Here is a 22517-nt window from a genome sequence, read left to right on the forward strand (position 1 = left end):
TACAGTTGAAACCAGGATTAATCCGTGAAGAGCACACTTCTCCAGTGCGTCAGTGTCCTTCGAAGTTGAGCATTTGTCCACTGAAGTCGGTTATGATGCCGAACTGCAGACAGGTCAAGACCCTGCCGAGGATGACGAGCACGCAGATGAGCTTCCCTGAGACTGTTTCAGACAGTTTGGCAGAAATTCTTCAGTTGTCCAAACCCACAGTTTCATCCGCTGTCCAGGTGGCTGGACGATCCCGCAGGTGAAGAAGCTGGATGTGCATCCAGGCCTGGCACAATTACACGTGGTTTGCGGTTGTGAGGCCGGTTGGACGTACTGCCAAATTCTCTGTTGGAGACAGCTTATGGTAGAGAAATTATCATTAAATTCTCTGTCAAGAGCTCTGGTGGGCATTCCTGCAATCAGCATGCCAATTGTACACTCCCTCAAAACTTGAGACATCTGTGGCATTGTGTTGTGACAAAACTGCACAGTTAAGAGTGGTCTTTTGTACCACGCACAAGGTACACCTGTATAATGATCATACTGCTAAATCAGCTTCTTGATATGCCACACCTGTCAGCTGGATGGATTATCTTGGCAAAAGTGAAATGCCCACTAAAGGCGTCAGCATGCTTCAGTTCGGCTGGCGGCTAGCCAAATTGATCCAGGCGAACCGAACGAGTGCGCTTGCAAACGAGGAACAAAGAGCAATAGTTCTGTTTCTCCATTTTGAGACAGCGCAGCCAGTAAACACTTCCTCAAAATAGTCCATTAATTTAAGATAACATCAATTAATGACATGAGTTTTTGCCAATGATATCTTATTTATGCAATTTTACATTAATTAAGATGTTTGGTGCAGTATTTCTCAATGAAAAATGTGCATGAAAATGAGTTGTACCTTGTTGAATGACAAAGGCCTGATTGAAGAATCCCTACTGTTGACCAATCACTGACGAAGATGCGTAGACTTCAGCTTGCCTCTAGAAAAAATGTTTGCCCAAACAAGTCAAATGGACTTTTCATGAACCTTAATTTTGTTTAATTCCAGTGCAACTGCTGCTGGGAAATGTCCTTTGATTTTAAAACAGCCTACAGTCAGGACCTCTTTGTTCTATTGTAACCTCCCATCAGCTGAAGCAATTGGGTTCACTGGGACAAGGATTGTCAATAATGAGTAACTTGGGAAGAAGCGATTTCAATACAACTAATAAACTAGGAAAATAGTAGAAATGTTTAAAGACTCATCCAAGTGCAAAATATAAATCTAGTTGATACACTATATTGGTCTCATGTCTCCAGCCAGAAAAGGTGACTTTTAGAAAGCCTACAGATCTCTGCAGCTGGTCAACATTCAGTCAAAAAAAAGTGTTTAGAACATAATTTATCAGTTCTGAAACTCTTACCCTTTGCAGTTGAGTTTAAGACATATGCTTCGGAAGAGGTAATTTCTTCAATTTGCCTAAATCTTGTGAAGTTCCACAGGGTCCAACTACCAATCCCATGTTGGAGGGGTGACGACTGGCATGACACTGGATAGGAGCCTTAATTTGACATTTTCTCATGTAAAGTGGACGATTAAGGTTGGGTTTTTATAGCCACCTTTCATCCTGTCAAAACACGTTGGCAGATGTGTCACGAAGACCCCGTCTGCATAGTTATGGAATTTAAGAAATACAAGGACGGTCTTGAGATGCTGGAATTTACCAAAACAATTGCGGCTTCGATTGAATAATTTGGATGGGCATGAAAAAAAACAAAAGAAAAACACGCGCCCTAAAATCGAGGTATCGGCCATTCACTCCTATGCTGTAGTTCATCATAGGGAAATTCGAGGTCCGACTTTTTTCTGTCGAACTGTTTCTCATTCAGGATCAGAAATGTTATTAGCGTTAAAAACACTTACCAATTGTTTGTGTGTGTAGTCGTCTCCCTGTGAACTTCTGAATGTTTAGCTGTAGTTTTTTTCAGTAGACTATATTATGAATTTGGTTTTACTTTTCCAAGTCCTTGTTTTCCATAGATCAACTCACATAGTCAAACACAGAAATACTCCGCACATCCCCAGTTGTCCTCTACTGATTATTCACAGCTGAGCAGAACACATAGCGAAGTACAGCGAGCGATGGTCAAAGACCGCCTACTTCCAGAGCACGCTTAAACGGGAGAGTGGTAGAATTTGTCGTCTCAAATTGTCCAATTTAGGATTAGTCTTTGTGTTATTTGCCTCAAATAGTGAGTGAATATTATCCCATATTGTTTCTGTATTGAAATAAATGTTTTCTTTTAACATCATCACTGTTTATGGGCATCTGGAAAATGTCACAAATTCAAGTTTCTACCAATCCCCCTATTCAAATTAACACAAGCTAATATTTAGGCTTAAAATCGGACACACTTTAGAGCACTTTAAAAACGGACACACTTTAGAGCATGTTCAACCTCTTCCTCTCAGTCAATTGTGTGGATTACTCCTGAGGGCCCAGGCAGGCAACATGACAAGTTAATAAACCACTTTCACACACCATCACTAAGCCTTATGATCTTTTGATGAGGGTATCCAGTCCCTCCATATACTGTAAAAGATCCCTACGAAGAATGGCAGACAGATAACTGGAGTGAATCAATTGAAGGAACTCCTCACTTGTGGCTATTAGTAAAGGGATGCACTTTTCTCTGTATTCCCCTCAGAATTCCCTTTAACAGTCACCTGTCAGACTTGCTTCTATTGAGAAATGTAACCTCTGAGCTAATCTACATAACAATGACTACGGATGTCCTGTCCTAAAATGGACATCTTGTCATCAGGGACTGTATAAATGGTGCACCTCACTCTGGTAGTTGATGAAATTACAACTGACTACATTTAGGCCTACAGGGGGGGCTGTGCATTAAAGTCAATGTTGCTGGTAATAGTTGGGTATATAGGTAAGACCCCATCATATATTATCGTTTATGACACAAAACTAATTAAACAGTTTCTGATTCAGGAATGCTTTAATTGTATTTTTTAAATCATCACTGTATGTCTAATAAATCACTGTGATTATTTAATCAAAATATTTTTTAGCATTTAATTCCCTGCACCTCCTTTGTCCCTTGAAATGCTCTGTCTGATTGTGTGGGCTTTATGAAACAAATTTGAAGATATTTACATACACACTGATTGGCTGATAGGATGGTGGTCTATAACCTACCTCCTTACCCAGATGAACAGTCATTGGTCTATTATAATCACATCACATTGTGACATGATGTGGGCCAAAAGTCCCATCCCACCTGAACAGTTATTTCGACCTCGGAAGTTTCCATCCAATTGGTGAAAGATTTTCATGCGAAAATAAAAAAAGAATCTGCATAGAAATTATATGCACAGAGCTAAATTCCAATCAAAAATATGTGTTGCGGACAAAAGGCTGTGCGTGATGATGTCATGCACATAAAAGTACCTTTTGCGGTTAAATTCCCATGTCACAAATAAAAAATACAATTTAAATGGGTTTCCATCGCATTTAACTCTACTGTTTTTCTCACAATTGGCTTGTGCACTCTTGCCAACAGCTCGCAGATACAGTGTGGGTATAGCGTGCCCTATAAAATTTGATTATTATGGAAAAAAAGTGCACTTCCCATTTAACCTCAGATGATAGAATGTGAAATTACAGTAAAGGGTTCAACGAAGTACAGTTACATTATGTGATTGTGTGATACTAAGCAACAAATTCAGACTAGCATGGCTCATCTTCAGAACAAACACATACTGGTAACCTTCGTATAATTTTATTTAGGATTTGAGACCTAATGGTAAAATAGATAAAACTATATATGAAAAAGGTGTTAACAATTTTTTGAAAATGTTGAAAGGAGCATATTTTTTCATGTTACTACCATGAGGCACAAACTGGCTTTAGTTTCCCCTCTGTTTCCTTCAGAAATACCTGTTTTCATCATCCAAAAATAAACTCCAAAAGTAAAATAACTTGCTCTAACTTTAACAGTTAAGACAAAAGGTGTTAACCATGTACAATATTTCCAGCAACACAAACAAAAACAGCCTAAAATACAATAAAACAGAATAAGAAGAATAGCAAATCCATATTTAGTAAACAATAGCGGCAGGTATTATTATGTCAACAATTTACATTAATAATAGTTAGATTGGTTGATTTAATCATTGAACCATTATACCCTGAGTGCAGAATTAGTGACCAACCATCTGAATTATGAAAGGCTAATGCAAGAAAAAAAAAAAAAGGCAAAACACAAGTGTCACATTTTGAAGAATTTCTGCAACTTTCTTTCCGGAGTGGTGTCAAGCGCCAATAAAATCTCATAGGTCTACATTACAACATCAACAAGGAAAAGCTCTCATCAAATAGAGGGGCCTGTATTTGTGGAAAATAAAACAGACTATACTCAGACACAAAAACCCTCCAAGGTTCACATACAGTGCCTTGCAAAAGTATTCAGACCCCTTGGATTTCTTCACATTTTGTGTTACAATGGGATTCAAAGATTTAATAAAAAAAAAAAAAGTCAACAATATATACAAAATACTCCAATATCAAAGTGGAAGAAAAAAAAACATTTTTTTTGTATAATGCAATAACTAAAATAGTCGTTGCATTAGTATTCAGCCCCTTTGTTTAGAAAAGCCGAAACTAGTTCAGGAGAAAAATGAGGCTTAACAAATCACAAGAAGTTACATGGACTCTGTCCATGTAATAGGGGTTGACATGATTTTTTATGGCTAACCCTTACTCTGTCCCCCATACATACAACATCTGTGAGCACAGATTAAACTACAAAGACCTGGGAGCTTTTCGAAAGCCTCATAATAAAGTGCAGTGATTAGTAGATGGGTAACAATAACAAATCAGACATTGAATATATCTTCAAGCATTGTCTAGTTAATAATTGTGCTGGGCATTATGTATTAAACTACCCAGACACCTCAAAGATAGTCATCCTTCTGAACTGAGCTGCAGGACAGGTGATTTTAAAACAGCTAAATAGTTCAATGGCTGTGATGGGAGAGAACCGAAGATGGTTCAACAACATCGTAAATGACAGTGAAAATAACATCAATATAGCAAATAAAATATACTCCAAAACATGCATCTTGTATGCAACAAGGCACTAAAGTAATAATGAAAAAAAACATGGCAAAGGAACACACTTTTTGGCCTAAATGTAAAGCCATATGTTTTGGCAAATCCAACAAAACATATCACTGAGTAACTAACTGCATCGTTATTTTCAAGCATGGTGGTGCTGCATGGGCATACTTGACATCAGCAAATACTGGCATGTTTTTCAGGATAAAAACAAGCGGGATACAGCTAAGCACAGGCAAAATCCTGAGCAAAACCTGCTTCAGTCTACTTTACACCAGAGACTAAGAGAGCAATTCACCTTTCAGCAGGACAATAACCTACAAAACAAGGCCAAATCTACACTGGAATTGCTTTCCAAGAAGACAGTGAATGTTCCAGTTTTGACTTAAATCTGCTTGAAATACTAAATGGCAACACTTGACAGAGCTTGAAGAATTTAAAAAAATAACAATAAATGAAGAAATCAAAGGGATCTGAATACCTTTGCAAGGTAACACTAATGGCTGGCCTGTGGGGTCAAAGGTTAAAGGTCAGATGGGCTTGGTGGTGCTGTTGTAGACAAGGTGCTCTGTGTCCTCCTTGGTGTGGACCTGGGTGCCATTGATGGGTACCCGCTGGCGCTGAGGCTGCTTCTTCCTGCCCTTCATGAAGCAGTAACATAGAACAACCAGCAGTATGATGATGGCCAGGCCAAGCAGTGCGGCTATTGCTATGCTGCCTGAGAGAGGATGGGCATGAAGACACACACACACACACACACCAGTAAGTCAATAACTATATAAAAAGAAGCCTGCATGTGCAGGGCAGCAAAAGCTAGACAACAGACACGATCAATCATGTGGAACATTCATGGTGTCTGAATTAAGTGAAGAGAATGGGCAGGGAAGCAGACAGCTTCATCGTCACCTCAAGATATTTGTGACCAGCTTTGACACCCAGGTCCCTTAAAATTGATGGGGTGGAAGAATTGGATTTAAAAAGGAGTATTGTCAGAGTGTATTTTCCATGGACTTGAGTGATTGTAAAGGAGCACAATTCATTCTAAGGGACAAACGACCCATCTTCACGAGGTAACTACAGAAGAAATGCTGAATGAAGCAATAATTACCTGTATGGCCTTGAGTGTCCTGGTATTCAAATGACTCCTTTCTCTCAAAGATGTCCCTTTCTGAACACATAGTAAGGATAACAGACAATACGAGTTAGTATACACTGCTACAGTATTCTTGATATACAGTTGAAGTCGGAAGTTTACATACACTTAGGTTGGAGTCATTAAAACTCGTTTTTCAACCACTCCACAAATTTCTTGTTAACAAACTGTAGGTTTTTCAAGTTTGTTAGGACATCTGTGTGCATGACAAGTCATTTTCCCAACAATTGTTCACAGAGAGTATTTCACTTATAATTCACTGTATCACAATTCCAGTGGGTCAGAAGTTAACATACACTAAGTTGACTGTGCTGTTAAACAGCTTGGAAAATGTACCTGTGGGTGTATTTCAAGGCCTACCTTCAAACCCAGTGCCTCTGCTTGACATCATGGGAAATCTTTTTTCTACAAGTCTGGTTCATCCTTGGGAGCCATTTCCAAATGCCTGAAGGTACCACGTTCATCTGTACAAACAATAGTACGCAAGTATAAAAACCATGGGACCATGCAGCCATCATACCGCTCAGGAAGGAGACGCGTTCTGTCTCCTAGAGATGAACGTACTTTCGTGCAAAGGACCTTGTGAAGATGCCGGAGGAAACAGGTACAAAGCTATCTATATCCACAGTAAAACGAGTCCTATATCAACATAACCTGAAAGGCTGCTCTGCAAGGAAGACTACGGTGTGCAACTGCACATGGGGACAAAGATAGTACTTTTTGGAGAAATGTCTTCTGGTCTGACGAAGCAAAAATGTCCATAAAGACCATTGTTATGTTTGAAGGAAAAAGGGGAGGCTTGCAAGCCAAAGAACACCATCCCAACCATGAAGCACGGGGGTGGCAGCATCATGTTGTGGGGGTGCTTTGCTGCAGGAGGGACTGGTGCACTACACAAAATAGATGGCATCATGAGGGAGGAAAATGATGTGGATATATTGAAGCAACATCTCAAGACATCAGTCAGGAAGTTAATGCTTGGTCACAAATGGGTCTTCCAAATGGACAATGACCCCAAGCACACTTCCAAAGTTGTGGCAAAATGGCTTAAGGACAACAAAGTCAAGGTATTGGAGTGGCCATCACAAAGCCCTGACGTTCAACCCTATAGAAAATTTGTGGGCAGAACTGAAAAAGGGTGTGCGAGCAAGGAGGCCTACAAACCTGACTCAGTTACACCAGCTCTGCCAGGAGGAATGGGCCAAAATTCACCCAACCTATTGTGGGAAGCTTGTCGAAGGCTACCCAAAACGTTTGACACAAGTTAAACAACTTAAAGGCAATGATACCAAATACTAATTGAGTGCATGTAAACTTTTGACCCACTGGGAATGTGATGAAAAAAATAAAAGCTGAAATAAATAATTTCCCCTACTATTATTCTGACATTTCACATTATTAAAACAAAGTGGTGATCCTAACTGATCTAAGACAGATAATCTTTACTAGGATTAAATGTCAGGAATTGTGAAAAAATTAGTTTAAATGTATTTGGCTAAGTTGCATGTAAACATCCGACTTCAACTGTACACAATGTAGGGGTGCTGACATGGGAGCATGGATCTCAAACATTCCCTTCAGTTCTCATCATTATGGTCTCAAAGGGTAATATAACAGTACAAACATTTTTAAAATCAGTTGAAAATGTTGTAATGGCTACAGAACACAAACCCACCTGTTACCAGTTTGCAGGTCGTCATACAAGTATCTTCAGTGTCAAATCTGTTGTCATTCCCGTCGCAGCCGCCATAGTTGAAACGGAAACACTTCTCGTAGAGAGGGTTGTAGTACCACTTGGTAAAACTGTCACGACAGTGTCCCGTTTTGGGGTGAACTGTGCAGCGAACTATGGTTGAAAGAATGTGTGTGAGACCAATCAATGTGTGTGAGACCAATCAGTGTTTGTGAGACAAATCAGTATTTGTAAGAAGCACAATAGGTGACAATAGTTAACTCAAAAACAATATCCTAGATTGATCCTATTACTGTCTCAAAACAGTAAAACTCAAATAACCTTTCTGTTCATCCACAGGAATTTGCAGTAGAATCCGGAACTTGTCGTTCACTGGTGAAAGGAATAAAACAAGAGTTTAGCAACTTAACATGTCAACAAACAATGATGCCAGTGGTAAGGTAAGGCCAGTGGTAAGGTAAGGCCAGTGGTAAGGTAAGGCCAGTGGTAAGGTAAGGCCAGTGGTAAGGTAAGGCCAGTGGTAAGGTAAGGCCAGTGGTAAGGTAAGGCCAGTGAAGTCTTGTATGTAAATTAGGATTGGTTTGCATAGCCATAGCCTGCACTCACAGTACTCGCAGTTCTCCTCGTCTGAGCCGTCGCTGCACTGCTGCTCCTTGTCACACTCCAGGCCTTGGTCAAGGCAGCAGCTGTTGGCACAGGTGAACTGGCCTGACCTACAGGGGATCCCACACACCTCTAAACACAACAACACAGTTGAACAGAACAGGTAGGTTGAGAGTAACCTTTACTCAATACAGAGAAACATGATGCAGTGCACAGCTAACCCATGCATCCTATAAGTCTCAATGAACAGGTACATTCCCCTCCATATGTATTTGGACAGTAAAGCTAAACATTTTAATTGTGTGTCTATACTCCAGCATTTTAGATTTGACATAGAATGTTTGGGGCGGCAGGGTAGCCTAGCCTTAGAGCGTTGGACTAGTAACCGAAAGGTTGCAAGTTCGAATCCCCGAGCTGACAAGGTACAAATCTGTCGTTCTGCCCCTGAACAGGCAGTTAACCCACTGTTCCTAGGCCGTCATTGAAAATAAGAATTTGTTCTTAACTGACTTGCCTAGTTAAATAAAGGTTAAAAAAAATAAAAAAAAATCAGGCGACAGTACATAATGTCACCTTTTATTCAAGGGTATTTTCATACATGTCTGTTTTGCCATTTAAAAATGAATGCACTTCATGTATCTAGTCCCCCCATTTGAAGATGTCATTTTTAGTATATCAAAGTGCATGCAATGACTACATTAAGCTTGTGACTTTAAAAACTTGTTGATTGCATTTGCGGTGTGTTTGGTTGTGTTTTCAATTATGTTTTGCCCAATAGGAACTGAATGGTGAATAATATATTTTTTCTTGTAAGTAAGAATATAAGATGTTTCTGAACCCCCCCCCCAAAAAAAATGTAACCTCCCCTGTTATTGGTAATGGTGAGAGATTAGCATGTTTTGTTGTAGCCTCGTAACGGCATCTCACTCATCATTCATTTTCTTAATCATGGCATTATCAGGATTCCTTTAGAGGTGGTCAAAAACATCTAATCTACTCACTTGGAAAGAAAATGACTCCAGTCATCATACTTCAGTTACTACTGGGCAAAACATAACCCATAATCTGCGAAAGCATCCAACACGTTTGTAGAATCACAAGCTTCATGTAGTCATTGAGTGGAATATGGTACCAAATACTAAAAACTTGACTGCTTTGATAGACTATAAGCAAATTTGTCCAAATACTTATGACTTCTTCACAAGGAGGGGGGACTAGATACACAAAGTGCTTTCATTTCTAAATGGTAAAACAGACCTATATGAACCCCCCCCCCCCCCCCCCAAAAAAAAAAAAAAAACATTCCCATTGATCCACACAATTAAAAAAAAAAAAGAATTATGAAAAAAAACCTAAATGAGGATGTCTTGATTGTGTATGTCACACCCCAGAGTTAATACTTGGTGGAAGCACCTTTGGCAGCCATTACAGCTGTGAATCATTTTGAATAAGATTTTTGTACAAAACTCTTACGGCAACATACATCCATTGTTTTTGTCAAAATTGCTCATGCTCAATAAATATGGATGGGAATCATTGATGAATAGCAATATTCAAACTGTGTCTAAGATTTATTTTTAAAACACATTTCAGTTGGGACAGAGACTGGACCAATCAGGAACACTAAACATCGGTTGGAAATCCATTCTGGTGCGTCTTTGGCATTACAATTTGTATAATTATCCCGCAGAAAAACAGGTCCCTGAGTTTCAGTTTCCTCTAACTTTTTACCTGAACTTTGAGCCTTTTATACATTGCTCAAAAAAATAAAGGGAACACTAAAATAACATCCTAGATCTGAATGAATGAAATATTCTTATTAAATACTTTTTTTCTTTACATAGTTGAATGTGCTGACAAAAAAAAAAAAAAAAAAAAAAAAAAAATCACAAAAAAGATCAATGGAAATCAAATTCATCAACCCATGGAGGTCTGGATTTGGAGTCACACTCAAAAAGTGGAAAACCACACAACAGGCTGATCCAACTTTGATGTAATGTCCTTCAAACAAGTCAAAATGAGGCTCAGTAGTGTGTGTGGCCTCCACGTGCCTGTATGACCTCCCTACAACGCCTGGGCATGCTCCTGATGAGGTGGCGGATGGTCTCCTGAGGGATCTCCTCCCAGACCTGGACTAAAGCATCTGCCAACTTCTGGACAGTCTGTGGTGCAACGTGGCGTTGGTGGATGGAGCGAGACATGATGTCCCAGATGTGCTCAATTGGATTCAGGTCTGGGGAACGGGCGGGCCAGTCCATAGCATCAATGCCTTCCTCTTGCAGGAACTGCTGACACACTCCAGTCAAATGAGGTCTAGCATTGTCTTGCATTAGGAGGAAACCAGGAGGAACCTAGGGCCAACCGCACCAGCATATGGTCTCACAAGGGGTCTGAGGATCTCATCTCGGTACCTAATGGCAGTCAGGCTACCTCTGGCGAGCACATGGAGGGCTGTGCGGCCCCCCAAAGAAATGCCACCCCACGACTGACCCACCGCCAAACCAGTCATGCTGGAGGATGTTGCAGGCAGCTGAACGTTCTCCACGGCGTCTCCAGACTCTGTCACGTGCTCAGTGTGAACCTGCTTTCATCTGTGAAGAGCACACGGCGCCAGTGGCGAATTTGCCAATCTTGGTGTTCTCTGGCAAATGCCAAACTTCCTGCACGGTGTTGGGCCGTAAGCACAACCCCCACCTGTGGACGTCGGGCTCTCATACCACCCTCATGGAGTCTGTTTCTGTCTGTTTGAGCAGACACATGCACATTTGTGGCCTGCTGGAGGTCATTTTGCAGGGCTCTGGCAGTGCTCCTCCGGCTCCTCCTTGCACAAAGGCGGAGGTAGCGGTCCTGCTGCTGAGTTGTTGACCTCCTACGGCCTCCTCCAGGTCTCCTGATGTACTGGCCTGTCTCCTGGTAGCGCCTCCATGCTCTGGGCACTACGCTGACAGACACAGCAAATCTTCTTGCCACAGCTCGCATTGATGTGTCATCCTGGATGAGTTGCACTACCTGAGCCACTTGTGTGGGTTGTAGACTCCGTCTCATGTTACCACTAGAGTGAAAGCACCGCCAGCATTCAAAAGTGACCAAAACATCAGCCAGGAAGCATAGGAACTGAGAAGTGGTCTGTGGTCCCCACCTGCAGAACCACTCCTTTATTGGGGGTGTCTTGCTAATTGCCTATAATTTCCACCTGTTGTCTATTCCATTTGCACAACAGCATGTGAAATTTATTGTCAATAAGTGTTGCTTCCTAAGTGGACAGTTTGATTTCACAGAAGTGTGATTGATTTGGAGTTACATTGTGTTGTTTAAGTGTTCCCTTTATTTTGAGCAGTGTATTTATTTGGATTCTAACAAACTCCCCAGTACCTGCTGGTGACAAGCATACCCATAACATGATGCTGTAACCACAATACTTGAAAACACAAAGGGATCAGCAACATTGCATGCATTCCACATTACAGGCCTGTATGATAAAGTGAAAAGGAAGCCGGTGTTAAAAAAAACACTCTAAATCATACATTCCGTTTGAAACAAGGCCGTTAAGTAACACTGCAAGACAACATGGCAAAAGTTAAAAACAACATGGCTTAAGTTAAAAACTACATATTTGGGTCAAATCCAATTCAACAGAGTGAAACCCTCTGTATTTTCAAGTATTATATTGGCAGCATCATGTTATTGGTATGCTTGTCATTGGCAAGAACTTGGTGGTTTTTCAGGATCAAAATAAATATGAAAGGAGCAAAGCCCAGGTAAAAAGTCAAAGGAAAACCTACCTCAGAGTTTTATTTTCAGCGAGATAATTACACACATGTTTATGCCAAAGACACACCAGAAAGGCTTTCCAAAAAGTGTTGAGTGTTCATGAGTGGTCTAGTCTCATTCCTGACTTAAATGTACTTTAAAAGTAGAGACATGGTTTGAATATTGCTGTCCATCAGTGATCCCCAACCAACTTTACTGAGCTTGAAACAATGGACATATGTTGCCCTAAGACTTTTGCAAAGTTCGTAGAATATCATTCCAAATTATTTCTAGCTGTAATGGCTGCCAAAGGTGCTTAGACCAAGAATTAACTCTGGGGTGTGAAGACATACGCAATCAAGACATTTTTTAAAATTAACATTTTATTAAACGTTTTACTAGAACTTTGAAAATGTGGAGTACGTTGTGTCGATCTGTATGAAAATAGCATTTATTATTATTTTTAGGCAGCTAAATTTGAAGGTTAGGGGTGTGTAGACTTTAACTAGGCACTGTATATCTGCCAGCATGTATCAATGAGTGTGGGATACATAGCCAAAAGGTCTACAGCTGAAGACATTCAATGAAATGCGGGTTAGTCTTACCTCTAGGGGCTGGAAGTGGCCCACTTCTGCCACTGCCAACGCTGGACATAACTACATGAAAGGAAATGCCAATCAATTAACCAATCAACCAACTGTTCTTAGAGAGGCAAGAGGGATCTGTACAGTACCTGAAACACCATCACAGGCATTGGTACACTCCTGGAGGGACAGGTAGTTGTTGAGGTTCTCTCTGCAGCCCCCAAACAGGAACTCCTCACACTTTTCTGAGGCAGCATTGTAGTGCCAGCGGGGGAAGGACCCACGACAGGGACCCACCTTCTTGGGGACCAGGCAGTGATCTGGAGGATAAAGGGAAAGGGAGATACCTAGTCAGTTGTACAACTGAATGCCTTTAACTGAAATGTGTTTTCCGCATTTAACCCAATCCCTGAATCAGAGAGGTGCGGGGGGCCGCCTTAATCGACATCCACGTCTTCGGCGCCCGGGGAACAGTGGGTTAACTGCCTTTCTCAGGGGCAGAACAACATATTTTTACCTTGTCAGCTCAGGGATTCAATCCAGCAACCTTTCGGTTACTGGCCCAACACTCTAATCAATAGGCTACCTGCCACCCCAACTAAAGCGTCAGAGAGAGGTGATTGGGGGAGGGGAGGGTGTAGGTAATTTTCCTTCAAAATTAGGCCTACTTCAACCACTGGAGATACATTTGGATGCATCTTGGAAGAAAGCAGACATGACTGATATAACACAGACAGAGGAAGTGGTTCCTCTTGTGCAATGCCAAGCAATACATCTCACGACAAGCTGGTTGATGCTTTAGAACCAACCTGTTAACTTAAAAAAGTCATTACATTACATTGCACTGCCATTCCATCATTACAATATGAAAGTGAATTGATGCATTAAGAATAACATTATAGGTAGAGAATGATTCACAGTATACATATTGTTTTGCTGAGAGGGGAGAGTATCTTTAATTATGATTATTCTAGCATTTCTAATTGTGATTCGTCCAGCATTGAGGCAGGCAGCCATTTTGGTATAAATGTATTGTGGTGGCTCACGTCAGGGATCACTGCGATACCTCGGTCTTTTCCTCAGAGGAACATTCCTCACACCATTCCGAGTAGAGACTTGTTAATGGGTAACTGAATCAATGAATGGTTAATAGTCTCTGCTCAGTCTGCGAGCGAGACCAACATGCTCCAAAAATGTATAACTGACTCATTAGAAATAACATCAAAGTGTTTGAGTATCAAGAGTCTGCCTTTATCAAGACAATAAAAGAGTTTGCTTGTGTTTGTGAAACCCAAGCTCAAACCAGACAGACGGGCTATAAAAAAGGGGGGGGGAGTGATGTGAAAACATTCCAACCACAGCTATCCTTTCTTCCTGTTTCTCCTGAACTTCCAGGAAGTGTCTATCCATTCCATATACACACGCTCACGTTACTGGGTAGTGCAGAGACAACCCCTCCATTGTCTAATTCCTAAGTATTCCCTGTTAATCTATAATGAGCAGCAGGGCAACGCTATTTATCTACCAAGTATAAGCCAGTGTGATAATGAGTTGTCATCCTGTTATGACCTCATACATTCATTCATGGAAGACATGTCCGTTTTTCTGTCAAACTCACAACCAATGAGGAAACGGGTACCAGGAAAACAACAACGCTAAGCTGTTGTAAGTAGAGCTTGAGCCCACATATAGATGTCTAAGCCGGCTCAAATCTACTTGTGAATGGTGCCTTTTTAAATCTGTAAATCTAGATTTTGTTCCACGGAAATCAGAGGAGCATACCTGGAAATGTTTTTTTGTCATTTTAATATGCATACTTCCTGTCACGTTGGCATGAAAAGGTGATCAGTATGATAAAGTCTTGTTGTAATAAACCCAACTTGAACCAGTACAACCGGTAAAAGTAATCAACAAGCATTTGAAAGCCATACAGATTATGTATGAACTCAACATGCCACCTATACTTGAAATGGGGCATTTCTTCTTCACAGCAAAATGCAAACTGCAAAGACAGTTTCCTCGATTTGAAGAAAAAATAGAATTTCAAAGTAATTCCTTATATTGCATTCACTTGCATTGTGTGTTCAGTGTCAAATAAAGTCAGAAGGGCATCAGTCCTTCTCACCTCAAGGACATAGTTTATCACAGTGTACCTACTCTTAACACATGACAGATCACTGATGTAGGCCACTTTAAAGACAAACAAATAGAGGAGACATGAGTCATGTCTGGTATGACACAATGTGAGTCAGAAACAAAACATGAGTACTCAGAAACTGCATACCTATTCATCTTTAAAACTCACACACACACATTCAAACTTGACCTTAATGTTGAGTATCTTTAGCAGAGTGAAATGCAGCAGCAGATTATTGACTGTTAGAAGTGATATGATCAAAACAATAATGTCATAAACCAACTGTGACTAATAAAAGAAGACATGACAGAATGGAGGAGCACAGCCAGGCAGTCAAATAGATGACATCTGACTTTGCATAAGGGAAACTTCTAGTTAACTTATACAGGGATCTACGTGGTTTTCATGTCATGCTGACACTAACATGCAATCCCACATATAACTTAAAAGAGGAATGTCTCACCACATAAGAAACAACCGTTTCTCTGCTATGAGAAATCATTCTCACTTTAGTTTGATTTCCTACACAGGCAACTTACTGTGTAGAAGTAAATTGAAATTCAATATACAGCATGAATTTCCCTTCACCCCCAACACAGCTGTGTTGAACTGTATAGCTAGGTGACTTCTGCAGGTGTTTCACATAGACTATAGCATACTCACCCTCAGACTGCTCAGGGGTGAGCACCAGGATGGTGATCTGGGTTTGGTCGGACTGCCCGCTGGAGTCTGTGACGGTCAGCTGGAACTTGTACACCCCAGACGCCAGTTTGGACACGATCACTTGGTCATCGAATTGAGTTTTCTAGGAGACGAGGAAAGAAAATGTTGAAATTTGTTGTCTAGTATGGCAGAACTTTGGAAATGGAGTTAATTGTGATCCTCTGGTGTTCGGAGAGTGACCTGTCCATCTCATGTACTCTTACAGTCAGAGAGAAATCTATGATCAGATAAACACCCCAATAATGACTGATCACTCACCTCTATGACAGCGGAGGAGTTGCCTGACACTAGGTGCCACTGGTACGTGACAATCTCGTGGTCATCTTTGCTCTCAATGCCATTCAGAGTCAAACTTTCCTGGGGCTGGGCCACTCTGTCCGGACCTCCATTGGCCACTGGAGGGTGGTCCTCTTCATCTGAAAGTTGAATACAGCCTTCATCACATATTCAATACAACAGTCATACTGAAAATACATGCAGCTTTAAGACAATCTGTTATGTCAGAAACTGTTGTGCAAAGAGTAAACACATCATGGCTGGTTTAAGTTTGACTAGGCTGAACTTTAATGGCATTTGAATGGTTTTGAGTGTCAACACAAAATAAGCAAATCCATCAGTTTGGTGGTGCTCATGCACAATTAACAACTACATTCTGTTGACATACAATATTCACTCGGAGTCAAGTCTGAGTGCGATCCATTACTTGACTCACAGCACAATACTAATCTCCCCTGTAAAAAGCTTTCTCAGCAGCAAATAAACAGAAACCTATGACAACGGGCCATATAATGAGCCATGGCATGTGTGGACATGCTGGGTAATGCTCTTCTCTAAGCCGGTGGTTTCACCTCCTCTGGAGATAAGAGGCTTGGCTGTTGGGACTGTCTTTGTGGTTTGAGTCAAAAGCCCATTGGGTTGCTTTCTCTGCTCATAATAATATACAGTAGCCAAATGGTCTGCGTGTTCAGGTTTCTTTAGTTCATTATGGACATGCCCAACCCTAAATATATGAGTAGACTCAATTAGTTAATTTGATGAGTGTCTATGTTGTGATGGGTGAGAGTGATACCTATCTTACCTGGGAACCCATTTGTTGCCAGATCACTTGCATACACAGAGTCTATGATGTAGTTCTGGAATCCCTTCTTCCTGACAAATCGGCAGACGTAGCTCTGCTTGTATAGACAGTCAAAGAGAAAGCATGACTTGATCATGCCCTCATCTGAAACCTCCATGAAAGCGACATTACATCTGGGGTCTTTGCAGCAGGAGCGTATACAGTCATTGGAGCGCTCAACTTTCACTGAAGAGATGAAAGTCGCACCGTCTTTGACCGACTCATTGGTGTCGAGAACGAAATCGTCTCTGCCCTTTTTGAACTTGTCCAAACATTGTTCCCCGAATGCCTGAGCCTCCGCGTGCCCCAGGAAAATAATACAACACACCGAAGCGCCCAATAACAATCCAATTTGGAGAGAGGTCATTCTACAAGACATTCCAGGAAAACTATTAATCACAAATACAATCCAGCGGATGATCTGAAAACAGAGTGATATAAGCAATTTAAAATACGTAACATATAGCATGGAATGCCTTGTGATTAAATATAAATTATTACAATGAAAATAGTTTCTTTAAGTAGTCGTAACATGATCTAAATAAAATAAGATAACATTTCCACACACACACAATCATTTATAGACAAATTTAGGACTCTCTCTCTCTCTTCCTGATTTCAAAGGTAGCCTAAGAATTACGTCAAGAATAGCAAATTAATAATCCAATATCTATCTCTTCTGTAACTTTATAGGTCCATATTTCTTCAAAAACAACACTTAGAATTAACAAAAATGTGTCACCTGTAAATTCTGTATCTGTCGTCGATTATTCTATACAAACTATCAAAATATTTCCATTTCGCAGGTGTGTTTCTGTCGGGTACCAGGGGTGTAATCATTAGTCCAAAACGTTTTGCAACGGAAACCATTTACTCAAAACGGAAAACATTTAGCAAAGAAAACGAGTTTCTATTGGACAAATTCAATTAGGTCGCTGCCCATTTCGTTCCGTTTGATTATGTTGTGAATACACCCCGGTTACATACAGGAAGTGAAATTCTACTCCCATCTTGACCACACCGAATATTATTGATATAATGACAAGATATATCTCTCCGCCATAACAATGGGAATCGTTGTCCACAAAGCGGCACAGCGGGCTGTCTAGATCCCGCTTAACTTTTATTTGGATTGGTGGATATATCTCATTATTGTACATAATTGAATACTCGATGAGGGTTGTTGACGTCACCCGTCTGTATGTACGAGCCTCATTTCATGAATATGCATAGCCATCTCGAGACAACTTCGATATAGTGTTTTTCTCAAAGTTGCCGGGATGTCACGTGTCCTACTTATACAAGTACACTCCTAACAACTTTAGCATTACGAAACTTATGTTCGATCAAATAAACCTCACGTAGCAAAAAGGAATAGTTTATTTGTTGACCAAATTCGACACTCATGACCTCCATACAAAAACACATTGCTTGGTTGGCGAAACAACGCCACCTGCTGGAGGGAGACAGATTTTCCACCGAGGGGACCGAAGACATTCACGATGCCACTCCTATTTCGAGTTGTGTCAAGGGAAGAGTGGAATACTTTTAAAGAAAAGAAGAGATTGATTAAATATTGTTCTTGAAATATTTTATTCACAATAGCCCTATGGTAATCGATGGCTTTCATAATGGCGACCGGTCTTATTCATATGACCACAATAGGTGGTTGATGGCTTCAAGGATCCACCTCCACCCAAATATCCGAGACAGGTCCGAATACAGAATTATAAATAATGTCACGGGTCTGGGTCGAATCGGATTTTTACGAGTGTAATTTTAACTGACTTGTCTGTAAGGGCGGTACAGATCAGAACGTGACTGCTGCAGTTGAGAGAGATCGAGAAATGTGATAATTTATGCTGCTGCTCTTGCTTTTCAGGAGAGTGGAACATGGCGCATGTAGCTTGTTGTTGGTCATAAGTCATCAAAGCAGGAATACCACAGTTTGAGTCATAATACCCGTAAACCACGGAAATGGTTCCAATCATTTTTCCACCATTCATTTTTCGGTAGGGGTCAAGGGAAGATAATTTAACCTTGGCGATTATCGTCTGACCACGAACGATGAGCTCACGTTTAACTAGCGAGCTAAACGTTAGATAAATATCCATGCCCTGATGGACTAACATTGCCAAGTACGTCACCGCGTGAAAAGTGACAAACTTACACGAACGGTGAGCTAACGTTAACTGGCTCACAAAGGACTTGTTGTCGCAATGTTTGCCCATAGAAAACACATGGTTTTGTTCCACGAGTACATCTGTTGTACACAACTAATCAAATGACCTGTAAAGTCACCAGCAGAGATGTAAATTAAGCTAGCCCGAGGCTAGTACTTTTCAGACTGGGCTAGTAAATAATGTGCCAAACTAACCTGATACAGTAGTAGGAAATGTGCCAAACTAACCTGACACAGCAGTGACATTTAGCTTTTTCAAACATGCCACAGATTTAGGACCTGCATATTACCTGGGCTAGTACAAATCGTGGTCTGCTGGCCAGTGCCCAAAATCCTTACATTCCATCCATTCATGTCGGTCCCTTATCACTGTTGGTCTTCCTCAGTGACCTCACGGCTGAGGGTTTTAATTTTCCTCTTGAGCATTATAATCAAAAGTACAGTATAATAGCTCATTGCAATACTTCACCTCTTCGGGCAAATAGTAAACTTCACTGTCCTGATCATCTAGTTGAGCATTCCAGATAATTCCTCTATCCCAGCAGAAATGTATCATCCACATAGTAGGATTTTTGATGTGCAGAAAAGCCCAGTCTATTTTATTGTTACTATAGTCAAGTCTGTGGGTTATGGTATTTTAATATAGATGTTACCATTTTAGTAATCAACTTAGCTAGCAAGTTATTTTATTTTTTATCTTTCAGATGGGCAGACTGGAAACCCAGTGACAACACTCAGGTCTGTAGCTGCCATTTTCCGGTGGGAAAGAGAAATGGCCCTGTATTTACCAGAAAAGGTAGCTCATCCACCATGGCAGAAGAGGAAGATTCAGATGGTTGATTGGGAAACAAGAACAAACAATGAGGCATGATGATTGGTTGTTGAGGGACTGCTTGTCACATTGTCCAAGGTGTTTAAAAAAGAAAGAAAAAAGAAGATAAACAATGCATTTTCTGTCCAGATAAAGATGGTGATACAGCATTGTAAAAGACCTACCAATGACCAAATATCTCTGTTTTCCAGTCCAACAGGAGTGCATCTCTCAGACCATCTGGGGCATGGACATCCTGTACCAGTCTGATCCGAGCAGGAGTATCCATTTGTACAGCACACGAGCCTGTGGACGGACAGGTCAGTAATACATAAAATATAATACAATATTGTGTAAAACATTGCATTTGTAGATGCATCAACATTTTAACTTTATGTCCCCTTTTCCCCATGTTTTAGACATGAGGTGTGACATGTGGAACATCAGGCACACCCCACGACAAGGAGTGCATGATCAACACCACTCTCAGCAAGGAGATCTGCTGGAAGTGATGTGCTCTCTCACTCATCATTTTAACATCACAAATATAAATTCCCACTGAGCCCATGATAAAATGCAATGTGAATTGTGTCGTACTTCTGAATGAAACTGTGAGGAGAAGCACTCAGACCAGCCTTTGTGATTGAACTTATGTTAACCTCATTACTTTAGTTGGCTGCTTTGAGCAAAACTTAAATGTAATATAGCCTATTCTAGGAGCCTATTGTTTGTGTATGATCTTTATTGACTGTTCACTTGTTTTTCAACAATATCAAGTACGGGCAGGGATGACTGGGGCCTTCAGCAAGTAAGACACGGGATAAGAAATAATTTCAACATCACAGATATAAATTCCCACTGTGCCCATAATAAAGTTAACTACATTACTTTAGTTGTCTGCTTTGAGCAAAACTTGTATGTAATATAACCTATTCTGGGAGGTGTGTGTGTGTGAACTATATGGAATATTTCTGGACCTTTTGGCTTCTATGAAAACAGGTACTGGCAGGAGGAGCAATGTGAGTGAGGTCGTCGTGCTGGATGGTGATGGAGGCTTTGGTGGTCCACACAACGAAGAAGCAGGTGTTCCTTCCTGTGATGTGGAGCTGACCTTTGACCTGGCGCAAGTGAGGGAGGTCTTCCCTCCTTGATTTAAAAATCCTCAGACTTCACTGCCTCTTCAATGGTAAGGTCCATTGCACCATAGGGACACTTGATCTACACCACTGCTGTGGTACACCAGTAGGCGCCCAAGAGCCCCGACCAAAGCCCTGACTCCTGCACATCCATCCCTGTAGTCATTTTGAATACCTTGATGCCCTCCTCTTCATTATCTGCCCCACTTTAGAGACAGCACCCCATCCAATGACTGATCTGAGAACCCTTTGTAGCAGCGATGTAGTAACGCGCTTGGCCTAACCACTGTTCCATAATTGCTGGCTGTCAACTACCCTCCTGATGGTGTGTCAGTTGGGGTTGGTGCGCTATCCAACTGTTGCCTGCCGTATAGCCTCCTGCTGCTACACCGACAGCGCCATGCCAGCCAGGATGCCTGCATGCCCTTGTTTTTTTTCTTCCATTTTTTTAAAAGCAATGTCCGGTACGGACAGGGATCGCAGAGAGGGTAGCGGTTGTTCTGGCTCAGGTTCAAGGAGACGTGCTATTCCACTGAACCTGCCACAAAGATGGTTCCTTAGCCATTGAAGCTCCTCCTCTGTGGGCTCTCGGGGACAGAGGGTTGTAGTCTTCGACTGGGTACAGGTCCTCCACTGACTCTACCTGGTTGGGCACGGCTGTCTTCCTCCACTCGCATTCCACGTCCGTACGGCCGATATTGTGAACCGCCAAAATTGGCTGCATCACTACACTTACGGGCTCCACGGAGACGTTTGCATGTGGGAGAGAGAGTGCCCTGGTCACTTATAGAGACCTGCCAAGATGAAGGATGTTAAGTGCCACACGCCTTTCAATACATGACTTTAAACACCTTGAAATGCATTCGTTGTAAGAAATGTGATATGTAAATAGTTTGATTTGATTAATGACATAAACATAAATAAATACTGTGCTTTTGAAGATTTGCCTCCGGTTATGAAACTACAATACAGGCTGGATGTCTAAACAAAGTCAGTTCTGAATGGCAATAGATGTTTTGATTCATTCTCAGCAATGACAACATTCTAGAACTGAGATATCACTCATCTAAGTCTGGTATCCGGGGTAATATGGTTAATGATTATATAACTGATTAAGTGGCTCTTTCCTTATAGAATGTTGACAGCGGTATAGAACACATTGCATTGCTAAGATGCTCAAACTTAACTTAATTACACTCACGACAGAGGATGAACTTGAACCCTCATGCTGGCCCTGACCAAACCGGTAAGTTGCCCCTCAATATAGTGGCACTTCTCCACACGGCCAGACTGTTTGACTGCTGGAGCCTCGCTCCATGTGTGGCAAAAGTTAGGAGTTATCTTATCAATGGAAAATGGAATTAAAATGATGGAATTAACAGTTAAAGGAGAAGGATCGGCTATACCGACCAAGAGCTAACTGGGCTGCTACTTAATATTCTGAAAGGAGTTGTTATTTGTAACTTTTGGATGAGAAAGTGCATGCACTGCAACCTCAGTTACCTTTGTCACACCAACAGCAT

General features: G+C 41.1%; 2 protein-coding genes and 1 long non-coding RNA gene across 3 annotated transcripts in view; 1 reads left to right on the plus strand and 2 right to left on the minus strand.

Moving 5' to 3' along the window:
* Window positions 1-2091, minus strand: part of LOC135525934 (pleckstrin homology domain-containing family G member 3-like) — a 47505-nt gene extending 45414 nt beyond the window's left edge. Inside the window, exons 1-2 of the mRNA XM_064953907.1 lie at window positions 1895-2091; window positions 890-971 (exon numbers count right to left, since the gene is read on the minus strand). The gene's annotated coding sequence lies outside the window, so the exon portion shown is untranslated. The remainder of the gene's footprint in view (window positions 1-889; window positions 972-1894) is intronic.
* A 1661-nt stretch (window positions 2092-3752) lies between these two features.
* LOC135525935 (kunitz-type protease inhibitor 1-like) lies at window positions 3753-17718 on the minus strand. The gene is made up of 11 exons (XM_064953908.1): window positions 17608-17718; window positions 16827-17286; window positions 16007-16164; window positions 15689-15830; window positions 13038-13208; window positions 12910-12960; window positions 8558-8686; window positions 8273-8323; window positions 7934-8104; window positions 6214-6273; window positions 3753-5823 (listed from the first exon to the last, which is right to left on the minus strand). The coding sequence occupies exons 2-11, from the start codon at window positions 17242-17244 to the stop codon at window positions 5636-5638; spliced, it is 1539 nt and encodes a 512-aa protein (XP_064809980.1). The 5' UTR covers window positions 17245-17286; window positions 17608-17718; the 3' UTR covers window positions 3753-5635.
* Window positions 17719-18332: 614 nt separating this feature from the next.
* On the plus strand, window positions 18333-21916 carry LOC135525936 (uncharacterized). The gene is made up of 4 exons (XR_010453219.1): window positions 18333-18578; window positions 19752-19957; window positions 20071-20178; window positions 20278-21916. It is a non-coding gene; the product is annotated as an uncharacterized LOC135525936 (long non-coding RNA).
* The last annotated feature ends 601 nt before the right edge of the window (window positions 21917-22517 follow it).

The sequence above is a fragment of the Oncorhynchus masou genome, chromosome 32, assembly GCF_036934945.1.
Source record: "Oncorhynchus masou masou isolate Uvic2021 chromosome 32, UVic_Omas_1.1, whole genome shotgun sequence".
In the NCBI taxonomy this organism is placed as follows: domain Eukaryota; kingdom Metazoa; phylum Chordata; class Actinopteri; order Salmoniformes; family Salmonidae; genus Oncorhynchus; species Oncorhynchus masou.

Coding starts and splice junctions, on each gene's coding strand:
- LOC135525935 (XM_064953908.1), bottom strand. CDS start 17,244: ATGTCTTGTAGAATGACCTCTCTCCAAATTGGATTGTTATTGGGCGCT. Junction 12,961..13,037: donor TGCCTGTGATGGTGTTTCAG/GTACTGTACAGA, acceptor CCTTTCATGTAG/TTATGTCCAGCGTTGGCAGT. Junction 5,824..6,213: donor GGACACTCAAGGCCATACAG/GTAATTATTGCT, acceptor ATCCTCTCTCAG/GCAGCATAGCAATAGCCGCA.